This window comes from Clinocottus analis, unplaced genomic scaffold (genome assembly GCF_023055335.1).
Source record: "Clinocottus analis isolate CAN_PGR_092001 unplaced genomic scaffold, fCliAna1.0.p SCAF_14, whole genome shotgun sequence".
Taxonomy (NCBI): Eukaryota; Metazoa; Chordata; class Actinopteri; order Perciformes; family Cottidae; genus Clinocottus; species Clinocottus analis.
In genome coordinates this window covers 18,115,572-18,134,323 of record NW_027175865.1, presented here as the reverse complement: position 1 = coordinate 18,134,323, position 18,752 = coordinate 18,115,572, and the positions used below count along the sequence as shown (strand labels likewise).

The following is an 18,752-nucleotide window of genomic DNA, read 5'->3' as shown; positions in this document are numbered from 1 at the left end:
CACACATCTAGTTTGCCAGTGCCGGGAATACGTGGGACACTGGGAAAGCCATAGCTCTTGGTAAGGTGCAGAAACGCCTCGAGAAACCACAACATTGCATTGAGCCTCTTTAAAAGCCACATGTATACAAAATATGAGAGGGGCAATGTGGGGGGGACTCACACCAGATACCGAAATATACGTGGAAGTCGTTGGGTGACAGACGGACGGTGGGAGGGAGGCGGGGCCCTCTTATCTGAGACTGGATCGCAGCTCGTCTCTCGCTGCAATCCAAAAAGGCCGAGATATTTTAGGAATGGATCAACATGAGTCTTTTTCTTATGTCTCGGATGCTGAAAATCTCAAGGAATGCTTTTTAATGGAATATAAATGTTGTGGATTATTGAAACAGTTTGGGTGTGCAGATTGGAGGTCAGAGTTGTGCAAACTGTCTCGTATGGCTGTACTTGTGTGAGTTACTCGTGTGAGTTTGTGCAAGCTGTGCGGCTTCAGCCACCGCTGCCCCGACTGCTATCCTGCTCCTCTGCCCCGCCCGCTACCGAGTCGCTTCTACTCACATTAGTTAGTTCTTTTATTAGCTGCGTTTGATTTAAAGCTGCACTTTATGACTTTTTGGCCACTTGGGGGCGGCAGAGCTGGAAACACAGCGTCGGCATATTATTTACCTCGTTGCTAAATGAACCACTTTCTTTGCGTGCTCGACACTGACTTAGTCTGTGGAGCACCAAGAGAGTTCAAGTGAAACAATGATCTAAAAGAAGCTGAAAAAAGCTCCATTTTGAACATAAAAAAATATTGATCTGTGCAGCTTTAAATCACTATTTTACCAGTTACAGTTAGTAAGCTTAATTACAGCTGGGCGGGCAAATAGTCACTTTCCTACGGGAGATTTCAGGACTCTGAATGGACGAGCACACGATGCAGCCAATAGGAACGCCCCTCTCTGAACTGACCTGTGATTGGCCAACGTCTCCCTTCACCAGCAAGATTCTCTAAAGCCTGAAAACAGCCGTGAAGGAGGGCAGAAGATCGAGTTTCCTGTCAGGCAGCTTGAATTACAAAATGCTGAAAGATTTTTGCCCCCAAAGAAACGGCCTGCCCCAGCCTGAAGGGGCGGAGCCATTCGTGGGCTGTGGTTGGTTCTCGACACATTCGCCCTCTTAGAATTGAAAATGTGAATGAATTAAAAGACTAAGCTGCTTGGTCTGGTATGAGCCGTGGCTAATACGGCATTGATATTGGTGTGTAGCATCAGACTCAGTGTGCTGATATTACCACTCTACTTGTGCTGCGTGTGTCACTTTAAATGTACCTGTTAGCCTTCTGCTGGTCACATTTCAGACCACTCGAGAGATTTTTCCAATGAGAAACGTCCCGCTCGCTACTTATCCTCGTCAGAAATATCTGATAATCTAACGTCTATGGATTCTCACACACGTTGATTCCAGTATCGCTCTGGCTCCATTAAGTCGGGTTGAGTTGCACAAGAACGCGGCTTCTTTGGCTAAGACAACTGAGGTTTAACTCCTCCAATAAATTATATTTCAGTTCGCACAACTAACTCCTCCAGTCTGCACCTGAAGAACCAACTGCTTCAGCTTGATTGTATCTTCACGTGACGGACTTCAGACTCGTCCACTTCTGGTCCCCCGACTGCAGGCCTAATCATCTCACACACACACACACACACACACACACACACACACACACACACACACACACACACGCGCACACACACACACACACACACACCAGCCCTCTACTCGCTGCAGTCGGCTGGGCTCAGGTCGACTCTGGAACAGGAAGCAGTGATTGGTCTGGATTGAGGAGCAAACCGGACTAAACGAGGTGAACCTGTTCTGCTTCGTCGGGCTGCAGATATCCATATGGACAAACATTCCTAATTACCTGAGTGTAGACTCTGATTGGGAAATACCTGAAGCGAGGCCAGATGCAGACACCGTGCAACTAATTTGAGGCCTTTTTCTTTTTTCTTTGCCCAAATTATTTTCTCATTGCATCTTTTTCTTTCTTTTTTTTTTAAAGACAGGGTTTAACAATGTGACCTGGATAGTGTAAACATAATCCTGAAGAGTACAGCTGTTTTTTTTCTTCCTGTTAGGTACATAAACACAGCAATACACCGTTAGGGATTTCTATTTTTTTTTTAACAAGCATTTTTCTTTCTTTTCATAGAGATATATGTGTATATAGAATATGTTTAGAGAGCTTATTCATACTGTGAATGTTGAAACAGAACACAACACATAATTTAATCAGAAATATACTACCAGTTTTAAAACGCATGCCCCTCCCCCCAGCCATCGTGCCTGCAGACCGTCACCTCCAACAGCGGCTCCTCTCTCAGTGATGCAGTGAGGAGGCGGGGCTTCGGGGTGGCGGCGGTGGTTTATGTGGGACATTGTTGCTACGTCATGCAGAGATAGAAGAAGGGGTGGGGGGCATCACAGAGAGACGGAGGCTCCCCTTGGCAGAGCAGAGGGGGCGGTGTTGGTGGGTGGGACAGTCAGTGGTGACGGGGGGGTGGCGGTCGGGGTGGGTGGATCCCGGAGGGCAGAGGCCAGCTCCGCTCCGGTCTAGCTGATGGCCGCGCTGTCTGTCGGGGGGTCTGCAGTCTCTGAGGGCGAGCCAGGCTCCTCCGCCGGGGGGTCGTCTGTGCTGGTGCTCGTGGAGACCCGGACAGGGGCTCCGCGGAGCGGCGCGCCCCCCCGAGGCTCTGAGCCGGGCTCCGAGGCCGGCGTGAGGTGCAGGGAGCCGGGCAGCTTGACGGGGCAGAACGCCGAGCCCGTCGGGATGAAGTTGACCTTGTTTTTGTCGGGGCAGGAGAACAGGGGGGCCGCCGCCGATGTGGACTGCCTGGAGCTGCGGAGGAAGACAGGCAGTTAGGTCAGGTGGGGGGTCACACATTCCTGAGGCAGCAGGGAGGTGCTTCAGCTGCTCCGTACCTCGTCTCCTCAAAAGCTTTAATCTTCTCGCAGCCCTCTGGCGGCTCCCGCTTGAACATGTAACTGTTGTTGGGTTTGGGCGAGGAGGCGAACTTGGGAAGCGGGGAGCTGCTTCCACTGTCTGTCAACACAGAGACACGTGTGAGAAAACTAGCTTTAAAATAGCGCTCCTAGTGGTAGCCATTATGTATTACAATGGGTTTACAGGTTAAAGGTCAAGCTAAAGAAGAAACGCTGGATGTCTGTAACAACATTAATGAATAAGACAGGGTGTATGTAACAATATTAATGAATAAGACAGGGTGTATGTAACAATATTAATCAATAAGACAGGATGTATGTAACGATATTAATGAATAAGACAGGATGTATGTAACAATATTAATGAATAAGACAGGGTGTATGTAACGATATTAATGAATAAGACAGGATGTATGTAACAATATTAATGAATAAGACAGGGTGTATGTAACGATATTAATGAATAAGACAGGATGTATGTAACGATATTAATGAATAACACTGAACGTAATGAGTGAGTTTAGCAGATAGATGTATTTGAACGTATGACTGCAAGCGAGGTAGAAAGTGGAGGACACTCAGGGATGTGAGGTGCTATAAAGAGGAGGATGCAGAATGAAACAGGACATATAAGGACCGTCTGAACAGGAGCAGGAAGAGGAGAACTTTCTCTCTTGATAAAAGTAAAAAACTTTCTGAGGATCAACGGCTTTTCTAGCAGACTATCGATCAGACAATGGATATAGACAGCGGTGGTCTGGACGGTGGGATGTAGTTAAGGCTCTGTTCCGCAGAATATTCTTTGTCGTACTTCAAAGTGTTATTCAATCTGTAATTGTGTTTGCTATACCTTTTATAAAAATCATTGGTATTATAACTGGAACCATCGATTCGGCTTGATTTTTCTGTAGGCAGTGTGGCATCAAAGCATGGTGGTAGCAAGCTAACCAGGGGCGGCTGGCTATTTAGCTAGTTTGCTCATTACAGAAAATTATCCAAGCAAACGTGCCACTTACTTGAAAATAGCCACATGCTTTCCTACACTGGGACAACAGTGTGATGATGAAGTTTAGGTTCTTAAATTGTGGCTTGCTGGTTAGCTAGCTACCATGCTAATTCCACCATGCTTTCGTGCTTCACTGGTCGGAGAAAAGGGACCTGTACTTGTATAGCTACCGCTCAAAGCGCCAAGGCCGGAGACCCCACACCAGCAACAACCACACCGATCCAACACCTTCCCACCGCTTTACTGTTTTTTCCTCTGAAGTGCTTTGTGAAGAAGCTCCACAGGAAGAGCTTGAAATGCCATAACCCTACTGTCTACATTGTGCTAACTAACCAATTAAATAGTGGAAAGGCCCAGTGTCGCTGGGAGCTTCCTGGCTTCACATGTTGCTCTTCATTAGACGAAGTCCATATTTTTGAACAGACAAAAGTAACATACCAGCTGAACTCTTTAGTCCCGAAGTAGGAAACACATTCTTCAAAGTTCAAACATATTGACCACATGAAGATAGACTGTTAAAAGTATCAAACCAAAGCCCTAAACTACTGAAAGCAATAAATATAATGTTCCTATGGCTCACTGCAGGTCTCAGATATAAACAGAAAGTATTTTTAAATAATTGAAAAAAAAGGTTGCAATTTCTTATTACAGATAGTTCTTAATCTTTTAACTTGATCTAAATAATGACGGTTCTGGCACGTAATAGGAGGTCATTGATGTGATATTGTTGGAGGTTTAACTGTCGTCACTCTAGATAGGAGATGTATCCCTTTGTTGGAGTTGTTACAGAAACACCCGGAGAGAGGCTCCTCCTGTCTCATAAACAATCTTAATATTCCCTTAAATGCTATCCAACAGGTTTTTTTAGCTGCAGAAAAGAAAACCATCTTGTTTTGGAGCGTGAAATGAGAACCAAGTGACCAAAGTAAAGACATTTAAAACAACGGATGTGCTTTCAGTGCGTTTGGGCCTTGAGGCTGGACATAAAACACGTTTCATACTTCTGATGAATATTATCCAATTAATCATATTTCCATATACGTAATTAGTATGTAACTTTTGTAAACACCGATACAATTGAAAGCCATAACTTGGTTCTACCTCAGCAGAGACTCAAATGAAGTAATATTATCAAACTTTTTATGATAATCTGTGATTCCCGAACAGAAGACATGCCGACTCAGTCTGCCTTTGAGTTCTGTCGACGGCCTTCCTTTCACGGCAGCGCGTATCGTTACCTTTGTCCCGGTCGTACAGCAGGTCCTCCGTGGAGTAAGGGCTGCCGTCGTGTGACCCGGGCGGGCAGGCGGGCGAGGGGCAGGGCGACAGGCTGGAGCAGCTGCTGGACCGGCCGGGGGCCGATGGAGTCTGGGTGTCCACGCTGCGGGTGCTGCTGCTACGCTGCTGGGGGGGAAAGGGGGCCCGCCGCCCATCAGGAACCTCCAGGGACTACAGAGTCCAACGGGAGACGGACAGCAGGGTGTGGGGGCGGGGACAGAGTGCTAATCAGAGCCGAGTCCAGTAAAGAGTTACGACGGGTTGGGTGCATAATTTGAACGGGATGCAAAACCCCACCTTGAGCTCCTCCTTCTCTCCGTTATCTTTGATGAAGACCTTCTCCAGCTCGTGGTTGATGCCCTCCATGCTGCTGGGCACCCTGGAGATGGAAGGCTTTGGCACGGTGATGCTGGACAGCGGCATCTGGGCTGACTTCGACATGGAAAACTGCTGCAGAACACACAACAAACACGGCCGCTGTTCCCATCAGGGTGCTACTCAGACTAGCTGCAGCACTAACATGTGTGCTCATGGGACATTTCGTCAGTTTTCCATCACATGAGCCGACTGTTCCAAGTTACGGTAGATGTGATAAATCAGAGTCTCCGTTTCCATTTCATTTGGTTTAGTGATGAATGTTAATAATTGTGATTACACTGCAACTAGCAGCATCATTCTGATAAGTTAAGCATCAGTGCTCAAGAATAATCCACCATAGAAACATTGAGCGTCTGTAGTCTGGTTGCATAGAAGTCTATATATAAGTGACTCTACTTCTCTCTTGATGTATTCCCTCAGTAAACATTATAAACATGAGTTTATGTCTCAATCTCTAGTTTCAAGTCTTCTTCAATAGAGCATGATGTTCCTTTAGTAAATGATGCTCATTTAGAGTCAAACAGACCATGAAGCAGGGATACTTTAGGGCGGGGCTTACTGTGATTGACAGGTCTCTACCAGAGTCGTATACATTGCATCTCTACTTCACTCCGTTTATCGGTTGTAAAAAGTCAAGATGGCGACGGCAAACTGAATTATAACAGATGATTAAGAAAGACTTCAAATCAAATTATTTACAGCCTCTTAAATCAATTCGGCCATGCTTTACATACCCTCTGATGGCCCTGTACTCTTTTATATAATCTTCACTTTCCCCCCATTGGTTAGATGACCGCACACAAAGCAGACTCCCTAAAAGTCAACAGTTTGAATGACAGTACCTGCGAGTGGCCGGCTGACGAGGTGTGGCTTGTCGTGCTGGTGAGGGCGGTGGAGGTGAAGGTGCTGCACTGCAGCGGGGACAAGCGGTCCTTGTCTTTACTGTGGCGTCCTCCTTGTTTACTGCGCTGGAGCTGCTGCCGGAGCTTCGCAATCTGCTGGCATCAAACCGGAGAGCAGGGGAAGAGAGAGACAGAAACATTTAGCAGGGACGTGGACCTGAACATCATTATTATTATCTAAATATTATACCATAATCCATAGTCCATCCCTCTGTAATACAATGTCTCAGCAACTGTGGTCGGGGTTGCTGCTCCAGGTATAAACATAGCCATCTCTTTGGCTTACTCTCCGTAGCCAGTGTGGCATCAAAGCATGGTGGTAGCAAGCTAACCAGGGGCGGGTGGCTATTTAGCTAGCTTGCTAATGACAGAAAATGAAGGAAAGTTGCCACATACTTGACTATAGCCATGTGCTTTCCTACACTGGGACAACATGGTGAGGATAGAGCTTTAGGTTCTCAAATCGTGGCTTGCTGGTTAGCTAGCTACCATGCTAAGTCCACCATGCTTTTGTGATTCACCGGTTACAGAAAATGGACCTGATGGGAGGGGCTTACACATTCACTTACACCGTAAGCACAGCTACGGGAGCAATTTTGGGGCAATTTTGGGGTTAACTGTCTCCCCCCTCCAAGGAAAAAATTGACATGGATTAGCAGAGCTGGGGATCGAACCGCTGATCGTCTGATTAAAGGACGACCCTGGTTACCGGGGCTGGTGGCCATTGCTGGTCCAACGGACACTAGCTCTGTGGATGGTTAAGCTAGCCGGCTAACTCACCAGCCGTCCAGTTGGTCAATGTTAACTTTCTATGGTAACACTCGCCGTCCCTGAGTTAATGAGTACCAAGCAGCGAAAACTTTCAATTCTGTAACAGTAAAGATAGTGGTGCATCCGGATATCCCTGTATCTTTTTACATCCCTATGAAATGCAAATAAAAACAACAGAGTGACTGTAAGTGTTGCGAATGTGAGGACTGGTAAAATTAGCCTCTACTACACCTGGTTACACACTTTATCTGTATTAGGCTGCTGTGAGTCTGGCACAGAGAGGAAGAATTCCCAGCCCTGCACTGTGCACGGTGTAGGCCTACTCCAGGACATGTCTCCACATGTCTCACACAGCTCTGACACCGGCCCTCTTACTGTAGAAACACAACACGTGCACTACTTCAATCAATGCAGGCTCTGTCTGAAACGGCTGTTATGTGATCCCTATGTGGGCCACAGAACCAGCTACACAGAGCCGCAGGTTCTTGTTTCCCTCGCCGCCTTCGTGGGCCTTCACTCTGCTTCTGCACGGCTCAGGTTTTCACCAACAGAAGGCGGAGTTGAATAACACACACTGCGAGAGCTGACTTTAAATGGCAGTGTGTAAAGTCTCAGCCTAATATTGTTTGACAGAACAAGACCTTTTCTTTGACACACTTACTTCAACACACCTGACACACTGTCATGATGAGACTGATTATGCATACTAATGTCCCTGCTAACATTTCTGGAGTTCTTTGAAGCATCTGCACTCTCCTCCTCGTAGCTCGTCTATGGACATCTGTGGAATCTGTGTCAGCCCCTGTAGCTCAGTAACGTGCCTGTGCACACATTAGTGAGGGCTGAGCTGTCATCCGGCTGGCCCTCATTGTGTCCTTTGCTGCAGAAGGGCCAGCTGGGACTTGGGCTGACCATAATTACGGCGCGTCTTGGCCATTCCAAAGAAGGGAAGTGGGTAGTTACGGGTGAGATAGCGTTATCTGCCACCTCCCCGCTGCTGCCAAGTATCGCCAGGGTGGAGCTGAGAGGGGCCGATAGCGGGCTGCGTCTGCTGCTGCTGTAAACCGTCGGCGCCATAAAGACACGCATACCAAACAGGAGATTATACTAAAGAAAGTCAGTTTCTACTGTTTCATCACCTCTGCCACATAGAAAACTGGGAGATCTGATAATTCTTAAAGAATCCCACGTATGTCATCATCAACAATGTCACCGAGACATATACACATCAATACACCCTAAAGGCTTCCACACGCAGAGCCCGAGTGACAGTAAGTGTGTTAGGAGACTTTCAATGAGAAGAAAGGCAAAAAGTGAATTATTTAAATACTTCTAATGTGAGAAAATGATATGTGAAAGCAGGGGTTCTCAAACTACGGCACTCTTTTCTATGATTTCTAAGTGAATTTAAGGAACATTTTATTCCTGACAGACAGCGGACACGTGTTCAGATATGACTGAGTTATGAGTATCAGGAGAAGAGTGACTGACGGTGTTGGGGACGAGCCAATCTACAATAATGTTGTTCAATTTGTGGTAAATTCATCTGTGTCACAGCAATGCTTTGGAGTTTGAGGTCCAGTATTTTCCTGATCAGGCATCTGATCTATTATCTTATATACATGTGATTGTTTTTCAGAGAAGATGATTGAATTAAATGTGAACAAGTATTGGGTAAATTAATTATATTAATCGAGTAATTAAAAAAAATCATCTTTAGATTAATGGAAACAAAAATAAGAGTTGGGTGCAGCCTGACTCCCCAACAACTCAAAACATAGTTTAAAGTATAAACCAGTTGGAGTTCCCCGTTAACAATGTGGCATGAAGTCATTCTTGTGACGCACAATCACACCAGTGTGTGTGTGTGTGTATGTGTGTGTGTGTGTGTGTGTGTGTGTGTGTGTGTGTGTGTGTGTGTGTGTGTGTGTGTGTGTGTGTGTGTGTGTGAGTGTGTGTGTGTGTGTGAGTGTGTGTGTCAGTGTCGTGCCTCTTTGAGCTGGTCGGTGCTGCCCCAGGACGCAGAGCGCTGGTGGGTGCTCCTCTTCTCCCTCTTCTCCCTCGTCTCCTCACTCCAACATCCAGGAGTCTGAGAAGAACATAAGAATTACAATCGTGTATTTGACAAGTGCATAACAATGAAAAGACATAGAATAAAATAATCTAAACATAATTTAAAGATGAATATGGTAATCAACAAACAGATAACAGTACTTTAAAACAAGTATGAATTATAAAATAAAAGTGATGCGTATTCTAATACAAACGTGAGCCTCAGTCTTTAGCTATTCATGACCATTTAAATGCTGTTGTTTTGTTTTGTGCCATTAATTCTCTAAGATAGGATTTGAATTGTACACACTGAAGTCTGACATTGAGATGAAACCATTTGAGTATTGCACCAATAGAATACCAATGAGAGACACACACACACACACACACACACACACACACACACACACACACACACACACACACACATATATTTTTGGACTATAATGTTTCGAGTGCACAGTATAATGTAACCATGTTGTCTTTCTTCTTCTTTGAGATATATTTATTTTGGTTGACTTTTTTAATGCAAATTCTTAATTGATAAAATGTATGTGCTTCTGAAATGTAGAAGAGCAGAATAAGAATGGATATTCTATTGTATAAGAATAACGGAGAATAAATACAGAGTAAATACTCAAAACTGTACCTGAGTGTTGTACTTGAGTAAATGTACTTAGCTAGTATTATATAATATTCAATATAATATATTTTTATAACCCAAAATGACCTGCATTACAAGAGGTGCTTTCCCTTTAGTCCGGTGCTCTATTTACACAACGAGCTTTGGGTTCACATTTTGAGGCGTTTACTGTTTTGTTTATTGCCTTTTATTTTATGTGATGTTGTCTTGGCTGAGGTTCATTGCAACATTTCCATCAGGTCACGGTGCTCTGAACGATCGGCCACCAACCGTTTTCAGCTGATAAGGGTTATAAGTATCCTGATAGGTGGTCTCTGTTAAGGCCGATCACAAGTTACCTTGCACACCAGATGAATTCCTGTCAAGAGACCAAGACGAAGACCAAGCATCCTCAGAGGAGCTACTGGCAGCTAGGGGTGATGTAAATGATGATCTCATAGACTTGTATAGTCTATGAGAAAATGACTTTACTTTTATTCCCTCAGTAAACATTATAAACATGAGTTTATGCCTCAATTTCTAGTTTCAAGTCTTCTTCAATACAGAATGATGTTCATTTAGGCTTAATGTGATTGACAGATCACTGCCGTGACCAGAGACGTCTCTACGTCACTCGTCCACATTACAAATATGGTCACTTCTGTTCATTGGTTGCAAAAAAGCAATCATGGCGACGGCCGTAATCCAAGGCTTTAAAACGTCTTCATGACAACATCAACTTCTTATATACAGTCTAACAGACCTTCATAGGAGAAGACACCATGGACACACAAACATCTGTCAGACAGCAGCAGCACACATGAAGACTCTCACAATCATGTCTTTGTATCACTTCAATAGTTAATAATCAACTGAAAGCTCACAGCAAACAGGTCATCCGGCTGTTGAAGCTCCACAGATGTGGAGGTGGTAAAAGTCACGCAACCAATGGCTCACCCTGATGGCAGCCTGATGGCTCACCCTGATGGCTCACCCTGATGGCAAAACCTGATGGCTCACCCTGATGCTCAGCCTGATGGCTCACCCTGATGGCTCAGGTGCAGCCGTTGTATCCTCTCTTATGTCAATGCGTGGTCGAATTGCTTGCTACAATAACTCAGCAGCTAGGCTAACCGCTGTGGTTAGCTCGCTAGCTAGTCATTCATTCCTAATGTTGGGTTGAATATCGTCTTATTGAAACGTTTCTTCGTTTTAAATTAGCGCGGGGCTCCAAAAGAAGCAATGTGTAAATATCTCCTCTGAGGTGCAGAACGCCAAACTGCAGTCAACAAGCCCGGTATGATGTGGTTTTATGACATGCAGAGGAAGTGTTGCTTGGATTTGTGGTTCGATATCTAATATCCGTTTGGATTTGGGTTTATAAAGCATGTGAATCACAAAGAGCAACAATACCAATGCAGACACTGGGGAATATTTTCTGCTTATAAAAATGAGCACTTCTCAAAAAAAGAAATAAGTTGAATTAAGTTGAATTAATAAGTGAATTCATGTTTCTGAACAGACATATTTTGGATCAATATGTTTTGCTATCTCTCGCTATCAGAACTAGTCGCAGGGTATGACAATACCCTCGCATAAAATGGTACAATACCCCCATTTTATTTATTATTGTAATACTTTAACCAGGGCTGCAGGCTGTTTCCTATGAGTCGTGTCTGTATGCAACAGCAGAGCAGGGAACGTGTGCAGCACTCGGCTTTAGAGATCTGGGTCTGGTTTGGGATCTGTGGGTGGGACCAAGTAGTCAAAAATAAACTGCTAGCCTTAACCAGAAGGATGGAGTCAACAAATGAAGCAGAAAAGAAGATTAAAGCAGATTACAAACCGCTCAAACTTTTCAAAGAAACTCACTATGAGGGAGATCTGTTGTTGTTTAGTTTACTTTCCAGAGTCCTCCCGCCTCCTTTTCATCTCTGTTGAGAGTTGTGCATCTCCAGAACTAATGGTAACCGGGTCCGCCCACTTACTGTCAAAAAGAAATCTACTCGAGGAAGAGCAGGCAGCAGACACGCGAGCGCAGTTTAAAGCTTCGAGAGCGAGCATGTTTCGTTCATGCGAGAGTGACTTTTGATCGCGCGAGAGGGGATTGTACTCGCGGAGTGATGTAAAAGCGCTCGTCAAAGTAAATTACGCTTGCGACTGTTTGATTTGCGGGGCTTGTTTGTGTGAGCATGGAGCTCATTTGTGCCCTCTCTTTATGACAAGATTTTGCTGGCATAAGAGAAGTCGTTATTATTTATTATTCGTCAATAAGAGCAACTTGTTACGTCACGTGACTTATGACACATGACAAATAATCACGCAAAAGCCCCACTTTCAAACTTGTGTTGACTGAAGATGTGATGACACATGGAAATAAGTCATTCTGCATGAAAAAAAGCATAAAATATAAAAAACATTTGCCAACTAATTGACTGAGAGGTGGCTTAATTAATTATTATATAGGAGAAATGTCCAATCATTAAGGAGAAGCAGTCTGGCAGCGAGAGTCACGTTCTCTTCAACAACTTCCCACAAACTAAATTCATCATCATTTGATGGGTTCTTGTCATCTACTGTGCTGCAGTACCACCCGCCACCTGAACAGTGCTGAAAGGAATCCAAAAACACACACAATGAGATCAGTCTCTATGCAGACGACAGTGTTTCCCCTACCAATATATTACGGGGGGCGGAGCGCCCCGCTAAACCCCCCCTGTAATTTCCTCTATGTCGCCGGATTACAAGAAATCATTTAAGGTGATCTTTCCTATAGAACAGGTCTACACCTTGTTCAGTTATTAAACAAACTAAACGGCCCTATTTTATTGATCGGATCTCCGCGACAGCTTCTCATTTATGTCTCTACGTGGTTGCGTGTAAACACTTCTCCTCTCCTCTGAACCCAGAGCAGCTCTCTAAACCAGAGCAGCTCTCTAAACCCGGAGCAGCTCTCTGAACCCGGAGCAGCTCTCTGAACCCAGAGCAGCTCTCTGAACAAGAGCAGCTCTCTGAACCCAGACCAGCTCTCTGAACCAGAGCAGCTCTCTAAACCAGAGCAGCTCTCTGAACCCAGAGCAGCTCTCTAAACCAGAGCAGCTCTCCTGGTCCAAGTGAAACAAGCCAAAGTGCTTGTGTCTTGTTCCAACAATGAGCTGCTGGCTTCACACATTACAAAGTACACGGACATCAAACGAAGTCATTAAATGCCTGTACTTTCGGGTGAATGGTTACCGTACGCTGTAAACAGGTTACGCTGCGCACGCGCGACTCAGCGAATTTTGGGTGTCTCCGTGAAGTCGTCTTTTCTGCTGTTCCGTCTCTCAAAACCGGAAAAAGATCTCACCTTATCATGGAGAGAGAACTGAGAGCGGCTGTATCAAGTCTACAACCCCGTTTTAAAAAGATGTGTAGAGGAAAGCAGCTCCCAGCAGCACCAACACTGATACAACCTGATGCTCACATATCTGCACTCATTCTGTTTTGTTCTGCAATTTGCTTTTAGTTTTCCAAAATTAGCTATTTAGTAGTAACTACATGTAACATACCCACCCCCCGAAGCTGTAAACCTAGGGGAAACACTGGACGATGTATACACAATCTTACCTCGTCAGTATCAGAAACAGACAGCTTTACAATCATTAACAAACTAGTGTTATTATTGTATTTTGAGTGTAAATACTGCATCAACTGCCAAATTCCGAAGCGTAACAAATGCCTTCTCTTTATCTCCGGAGGGGACAGGATCTAGCGCATGAAGGGAAGACGGGTGTGGGGTTTGTGTCTCACCTGTGTGGACTTATCTTTCATACAAGATGGGTAGGGCACATGGGGGTCACGAGGCCACTGTCCAGTGAGGTAGGGTCCAGTAATAGTGCCCAAGGAGGAAGTTCGGCAAATGGTCCCCGAGCTCCGCACCGGCTGGGATTTTGTCCTTTCGACTGCACAGACAAAAGACAGAGCAACATTAGCTCTATGTAATAGGAGCACCACTAGTGACTGAGAATTAGCATGTTAAGCTGCAGCCCTGACTGGCGAACATCTCCCTGTACCAATAAATAAACCTGTACAACAGCTGCCCAGCACCAGACAGCAGACAAAGAGCCAGGTTGAACATCTGCAAAGTTTCCCTTGAATGAAATAGACCTCAGACACATTGTTGAGAAAATGGAAACTAATTTTGGGCTTCTGATATCCCCCCAAAAAATCCCATCTCATCCAGTCTCTTTGGCTTGGTGATTGGTGCATGACAATGAACAGTGCAAAAGTACAAGACATATTTAAAAATGAAAATATGACAAACAAGCAATCAATATAAGAGTATGTTAGTGTGAAAAGTCTGTTTTTGATGAAAACATAGGATCTTTTCACATATGTTTGGCATATCACGAGCGATAAATCAAAGTTATTGTAATTACAAGTTTCTGATAGGGCTGCATGATAGTTTGTGCAATATGAAAAAATACAGGAAAACATACCCTAAATGTTGTCGTCTTTTTTTTCAATTGAAATGCATCAATCTGTTGCACTTTGAGAGCAAAACGAAACTTCCACCATTATCATGTAAATTAATACATCCACAGGGCTTTTGGAAAAATCCTGAATTCCATCTTTTTGATTGGTCCAAAATGAATGTTTTGCTTCTCACTGTAGACGATATCTGACGTCTCAGCGTGTGAGGGGAAAAAACACCTATTCGAGTATGAAACGTAACCCGTGCTGATCAGATCCGTGGGTTTATGTTTCGTTGCACCACTTCTTTACATGCAGTGTGAACGAGACCTCTCGTTGCATCCCGGCATCGCCCGCTGAGCTCCTGATGTTTAAAAGCTCAGCAGAGGAGAGCTGAGAGAGGCTGAACCAACACATGTTCCTAATGCAGTCATACGTGTTTCTAGAGTAAGATTTAGTAATACGTCTGGATTTCCTGTGGAATTGGTTTTCAGAGCCCAAGACAACCCGTAGAACAGAGCGCATCATTCTGTGCAGATTACAGGCCAACCTTTCCGCCTGGACTCTGGGAGTTCATTCCTACATTTGGTTGAAAATCTTTGTGGGTTAACGAGGTCATCCAGCCTGACTGAGTCATCCGACCATCTCAGACCGCAGAGACACAACCCCACCAGGGGGCTCATACATTATTCAGAGGGGTCTATTTAAAGGACCGTTTCACAGGTTTGGCATCTCATTTCCATGTACAGAACGCGTCACTGTACGTCATATAATATTACGCTGTCGTCCTCTGGTTTTCTCACGCCTACACAATAATTGGCGGTGGGAAGTTTACAGTTTTACTTGTTCTGTATTACAATATTATGACAGTTAAATACATTGGCATTAGCCAAGAAAAGCTCTGGTCATACCAGCATTTAAAACAGAAGAAATGTCACGGCAAGCAGCAATAACAGATTTACCTGCTAAGGCAAATTTAATAACAAAACTCTTTCACATCCAGTTTAACTTTTGTACATTTAAAAAAATGAATAGGTCTAATGATTTGCAGACCATTTTCTAAATTAATCATTTAGTCTATAAAATCTGAAAAACATTTGGGAAAATGTCCATCAGAGGCTCCAAGGGGCAACGGTGCCAGAAACTATTGCAACAAACCACAGCAGGAACCTTCACTGATTGGCTCCTCTCTGGCTGAAAGGGTGCGAATTAATGAAAACTTCTCTTCAACAGCCTTCCTCAGAGCCTTACATCCGTTCTACATATTCATTGTAAGTAATGACATTAACAACGAAGCATCATTTCCTTTTTTTGTAAAAAAAAAATTTAAAAGTCTGTTAGTGGACTTTAATTTGTTTTTTTTCACCAAAGACTAAATGTTGAAAGCGGCATGAACTCGTTGTTTTGGTCGCTCTAGGGCAGAAACCTCCACCTTCACTTTCTGGGCCACTGTTTACTGTTTTACTGTTTTCCTGTTTTCTTTAACGTCTTTTTTATATTTATCTTTTGCTTATTATATTACTTATTGTAAACAAGTACGAAGTGCAGGAACCGGCGTCAAATTGCATGTATGTGAAAATGTACATGGCTGATTCTGATTTTAATTAATCTGTAAACACAACATCTAACATATAATCGACTCAAAGTTTGACCCGAATCAAAAAGAACATATTGCTAGTCTTTCAGCTCTGTTTTGGTCTCCACCAACTCCTGAGAAAAATATGTAGCTCTTTTCATATGTTCACAAGCTAGTTACTTACTTTGTCTGTCTGCTGCTTGCTGCCTTGCCGGCCTGCCACAGTTTCACAAGGAACCACAAATAGTTGTACACTAACGGGGGCTTAGTGTGGGAGGATCCCGGGGGGACATTTCCCTGGCTAATCACCGCTGGCGTGCAAAGTTGGAAAGGCCCGGAGTGAAGATAGCTCTGGACTCAAGCTTTACGACGCCTCTCTCCTGGACCACGCCACTGCACACTGCGCCCCTTCTCTCTGTGAGGAGGAGCACGACCCTGCGCTCCCGACTCTCAACTTAGGCGAGCCGCTGAGAAGCGCGCAACCCGTCCCGTTGTCCCGTGCTTTGTCGTCATTGCCATTTATATGCATGCAACTTGTTCATAATTTAATTGTCTACGACAACGCAAAAATGGTTGACAAGAGCACAAAGTTCTATCATAGATTGAGCCTCTTAATTTTGCCCCTGTACCATTCTAGAGAGCCCAAGGTCCACCCACCCACCACAGCCTCGCCAAATCCTGTGCGAGACACTATATGAATATATTGTTTATAGCAACTACACATTTTACCCAAAGTGGCTAATGACCACAAGGATATTGCAAAAGACTCAAATGTCTCGGAGCATGAAAGGAGGAAATGATTTTCACTCATCTCACTGTGTGACATGTCACACAATGATGGCACGAGCATAAGGCATCCCTGTATGTGTTTACTGGTTGTTGGCAGGTGTCCAGAATGTCATGCTCAGTGCCACCCTGGCTTAAAGTCATGCCCCACCTTGCCACCCCCCCCAGCCTCGATCAGACTGCACTAAACACATCACTGCTACTGGCTATGACCAGTGGCAAGATGCAAAGTCAAGTGCATATAATAATACCACATAGGATCTCAATCCAGAGTAGATCTCTCACAATGGAGCTTGCGGCTGGGTGTGTAGCGAAGGTGGAGAACCCCTGATGACAAATGCTACATGTTGGCTGGATTAAATAATTGGGTGCATGTGAAACAACATTGCATTCCTCTTTGTAGAAAGCAATGTGTTCTCGTTCGGTCATGTTTGGCTCAAAATATTTGTACATGCATGTAGTTGCAGAGGCTGGCCTGCTTGCCCTGAGGGCTCTGTTTATGTCTCACAGACTGCTAGGCCCCAATGTTGCCATAGAGCTACCAGCTGACGACATAGTTGCTCCGTTTCAATGGTGGTAGACCACTTAAGTGTACAGCCTTAATAAGAAGCTGTGCGTGCTCATTTCAGATTCAGAAAATCTGGCCAATCCTCCGTGTAATGTAGACCAGCGAGCCGTGTTTATCTTCGACAGAGTAGCTGCATCATCATCACCAGCACGGGCATCCATATCGTGACGTATTTACCTCATCGTGGCGAGGGGGATGCCAATGTAACGCAATAAGGACAACATTAATGCATGTCGTTTGAATCAGAAGTGATACAAACTGGAGATATAACAACTTGCACCACAAACAGCCTACGCTGTGGTGTGGTCAAAAAAAGACCGATATTATGATAGTAGTTGGACCATGGTCAAGGGGAGCTACATGTTGATTTTTCGGGTGCATAGAGCACCTTCTCGGTGTGAAACGTTACAGCATCAATCACCAGACCCCCAATGAATTATGATCCAATTAGAAAGCTAGCCCATCTAGCCTAGCATCTCGCCCCGGTAAGGATAGTAACGTCGTAGTAACAGAGAGCCGCTCGTTATCGAATCTCGCTATGGAAAACATTGCTTTTATGGGTGGTCGGGCTAATTAGGAAAGTAATATCAGTCAAATAAAAGTGACATGGTTTCCGTATGAATAACGACTTTCCGCTTTACAATTCGGTGTATATTTAATTCACAAGAGTGGGCTCATTTGAACATGTTTTTTATATTTTCCAGCTGCTTCGCCAATGACTTCCACTAACTTCTCTCACCAAAACACAACGTGGCGCCTAATGGCGAATGGTGGGGGGAATGGTTAAAGATTAGATTTTATTTAAATGTAATGTTAGATAGTACACTACGAATAGGCCGAACACAAGAGTGGCGTGTAATCGTTTTAAACCATTCTTGGTTCTTGTTTTTAATTGCAAGGGTCACGTTGAATAATCGCCGAAACCTCCGAAAGTCCTATTTTCCAAGCTAGTTTGGCGTGACGGAGAAGTTAGCACCCAGCTACCTGAACGATGACGGCTGCAATACAAGATGAACTTAAATGCACTACCTTTGGAAACAGGCGAGTGGGGAGAGCGTTCTGGTGAGCTCCTGCTGTCCGGTGGCGAAAGTCTCTGCCTGGGCACCAGCCTGCTGTCCGAGCCGCTTCCACCCGGGTTGGCGGGACTTGAGCAACGGGACGTTGTCGGTCCTGTGTGGCTCCCGGCGGCGACTGACGAGGAGCAGGAAGCGGAGCGGGTTGGGCTGTGCGGACTTCCACGGAAGAGCTGGTACGGCACCGTGGCGCGGATAGGCGGCTGCAACCGGACCGCGGTGGCGTTGCTGCCACAGGGAGAGCTGCAGGTCGCCGGGGAGCCGCTGCGTGGTTTAACCCGCTGCTGGGACGAGCTGGATG

The 18,752-nt window shown here is 44.9% G+C and overlaps 1 protein-coding gene across 1 annotated transcript in view; it reads right to left on the bottom strand.

Annotated features, from left to right (window-relative positions):
- Positions 1 to 2,248: 2,248 nt before the first annotated feature.
- Positions 2,249 to 18,752, bottom strand: part of glcci1a (glucocorticoid induced 1a) — a 16,846-nt gene continuing 342 nt past the window's right edge. The window contains exons 1-8 of the mRNA XM_068575620.1: positions 18,408 to 18,752; positions 13,786 to 13,937; positions 9,313 to 9,411; positions 6,492 to 6,644; positions 5,569 to 5,721; positions 5,232 to 5,442; positions 2,967 to 3,087; positions 2,249 to 2,883 (exon numbers count right to left, since the gene is read on the bottom strand). The exon at positions 18,408 to 18,752 is cut by the window's right edge and continues 342 nt beyond it. Of these exons, the coding sequence (XP_068431721.1) occupies positions 2,598 to 2,883; positions 2,967 to 3,087; positions 5,232 to 5,442; positions 5,569 to 5,721; positions 6,492 to 6,644; positions 9,313 to 9,411; positions 13,786 to 13,937; positions 18,408 to 18,752 (1,520 nt within the window). The 3' untranslated portion in view covers positions 2,249 to 2,597. The remainder of the gene's footprint in view (positions 2,884 to 2,966; positions 3,088 to 5,231; positions 5,443 to 5,568; positions 5,722 to 6,491; positions 6,645 to 9,312; positions 9,412 to 13,785; positions 13,938 to 18,407) is intronic.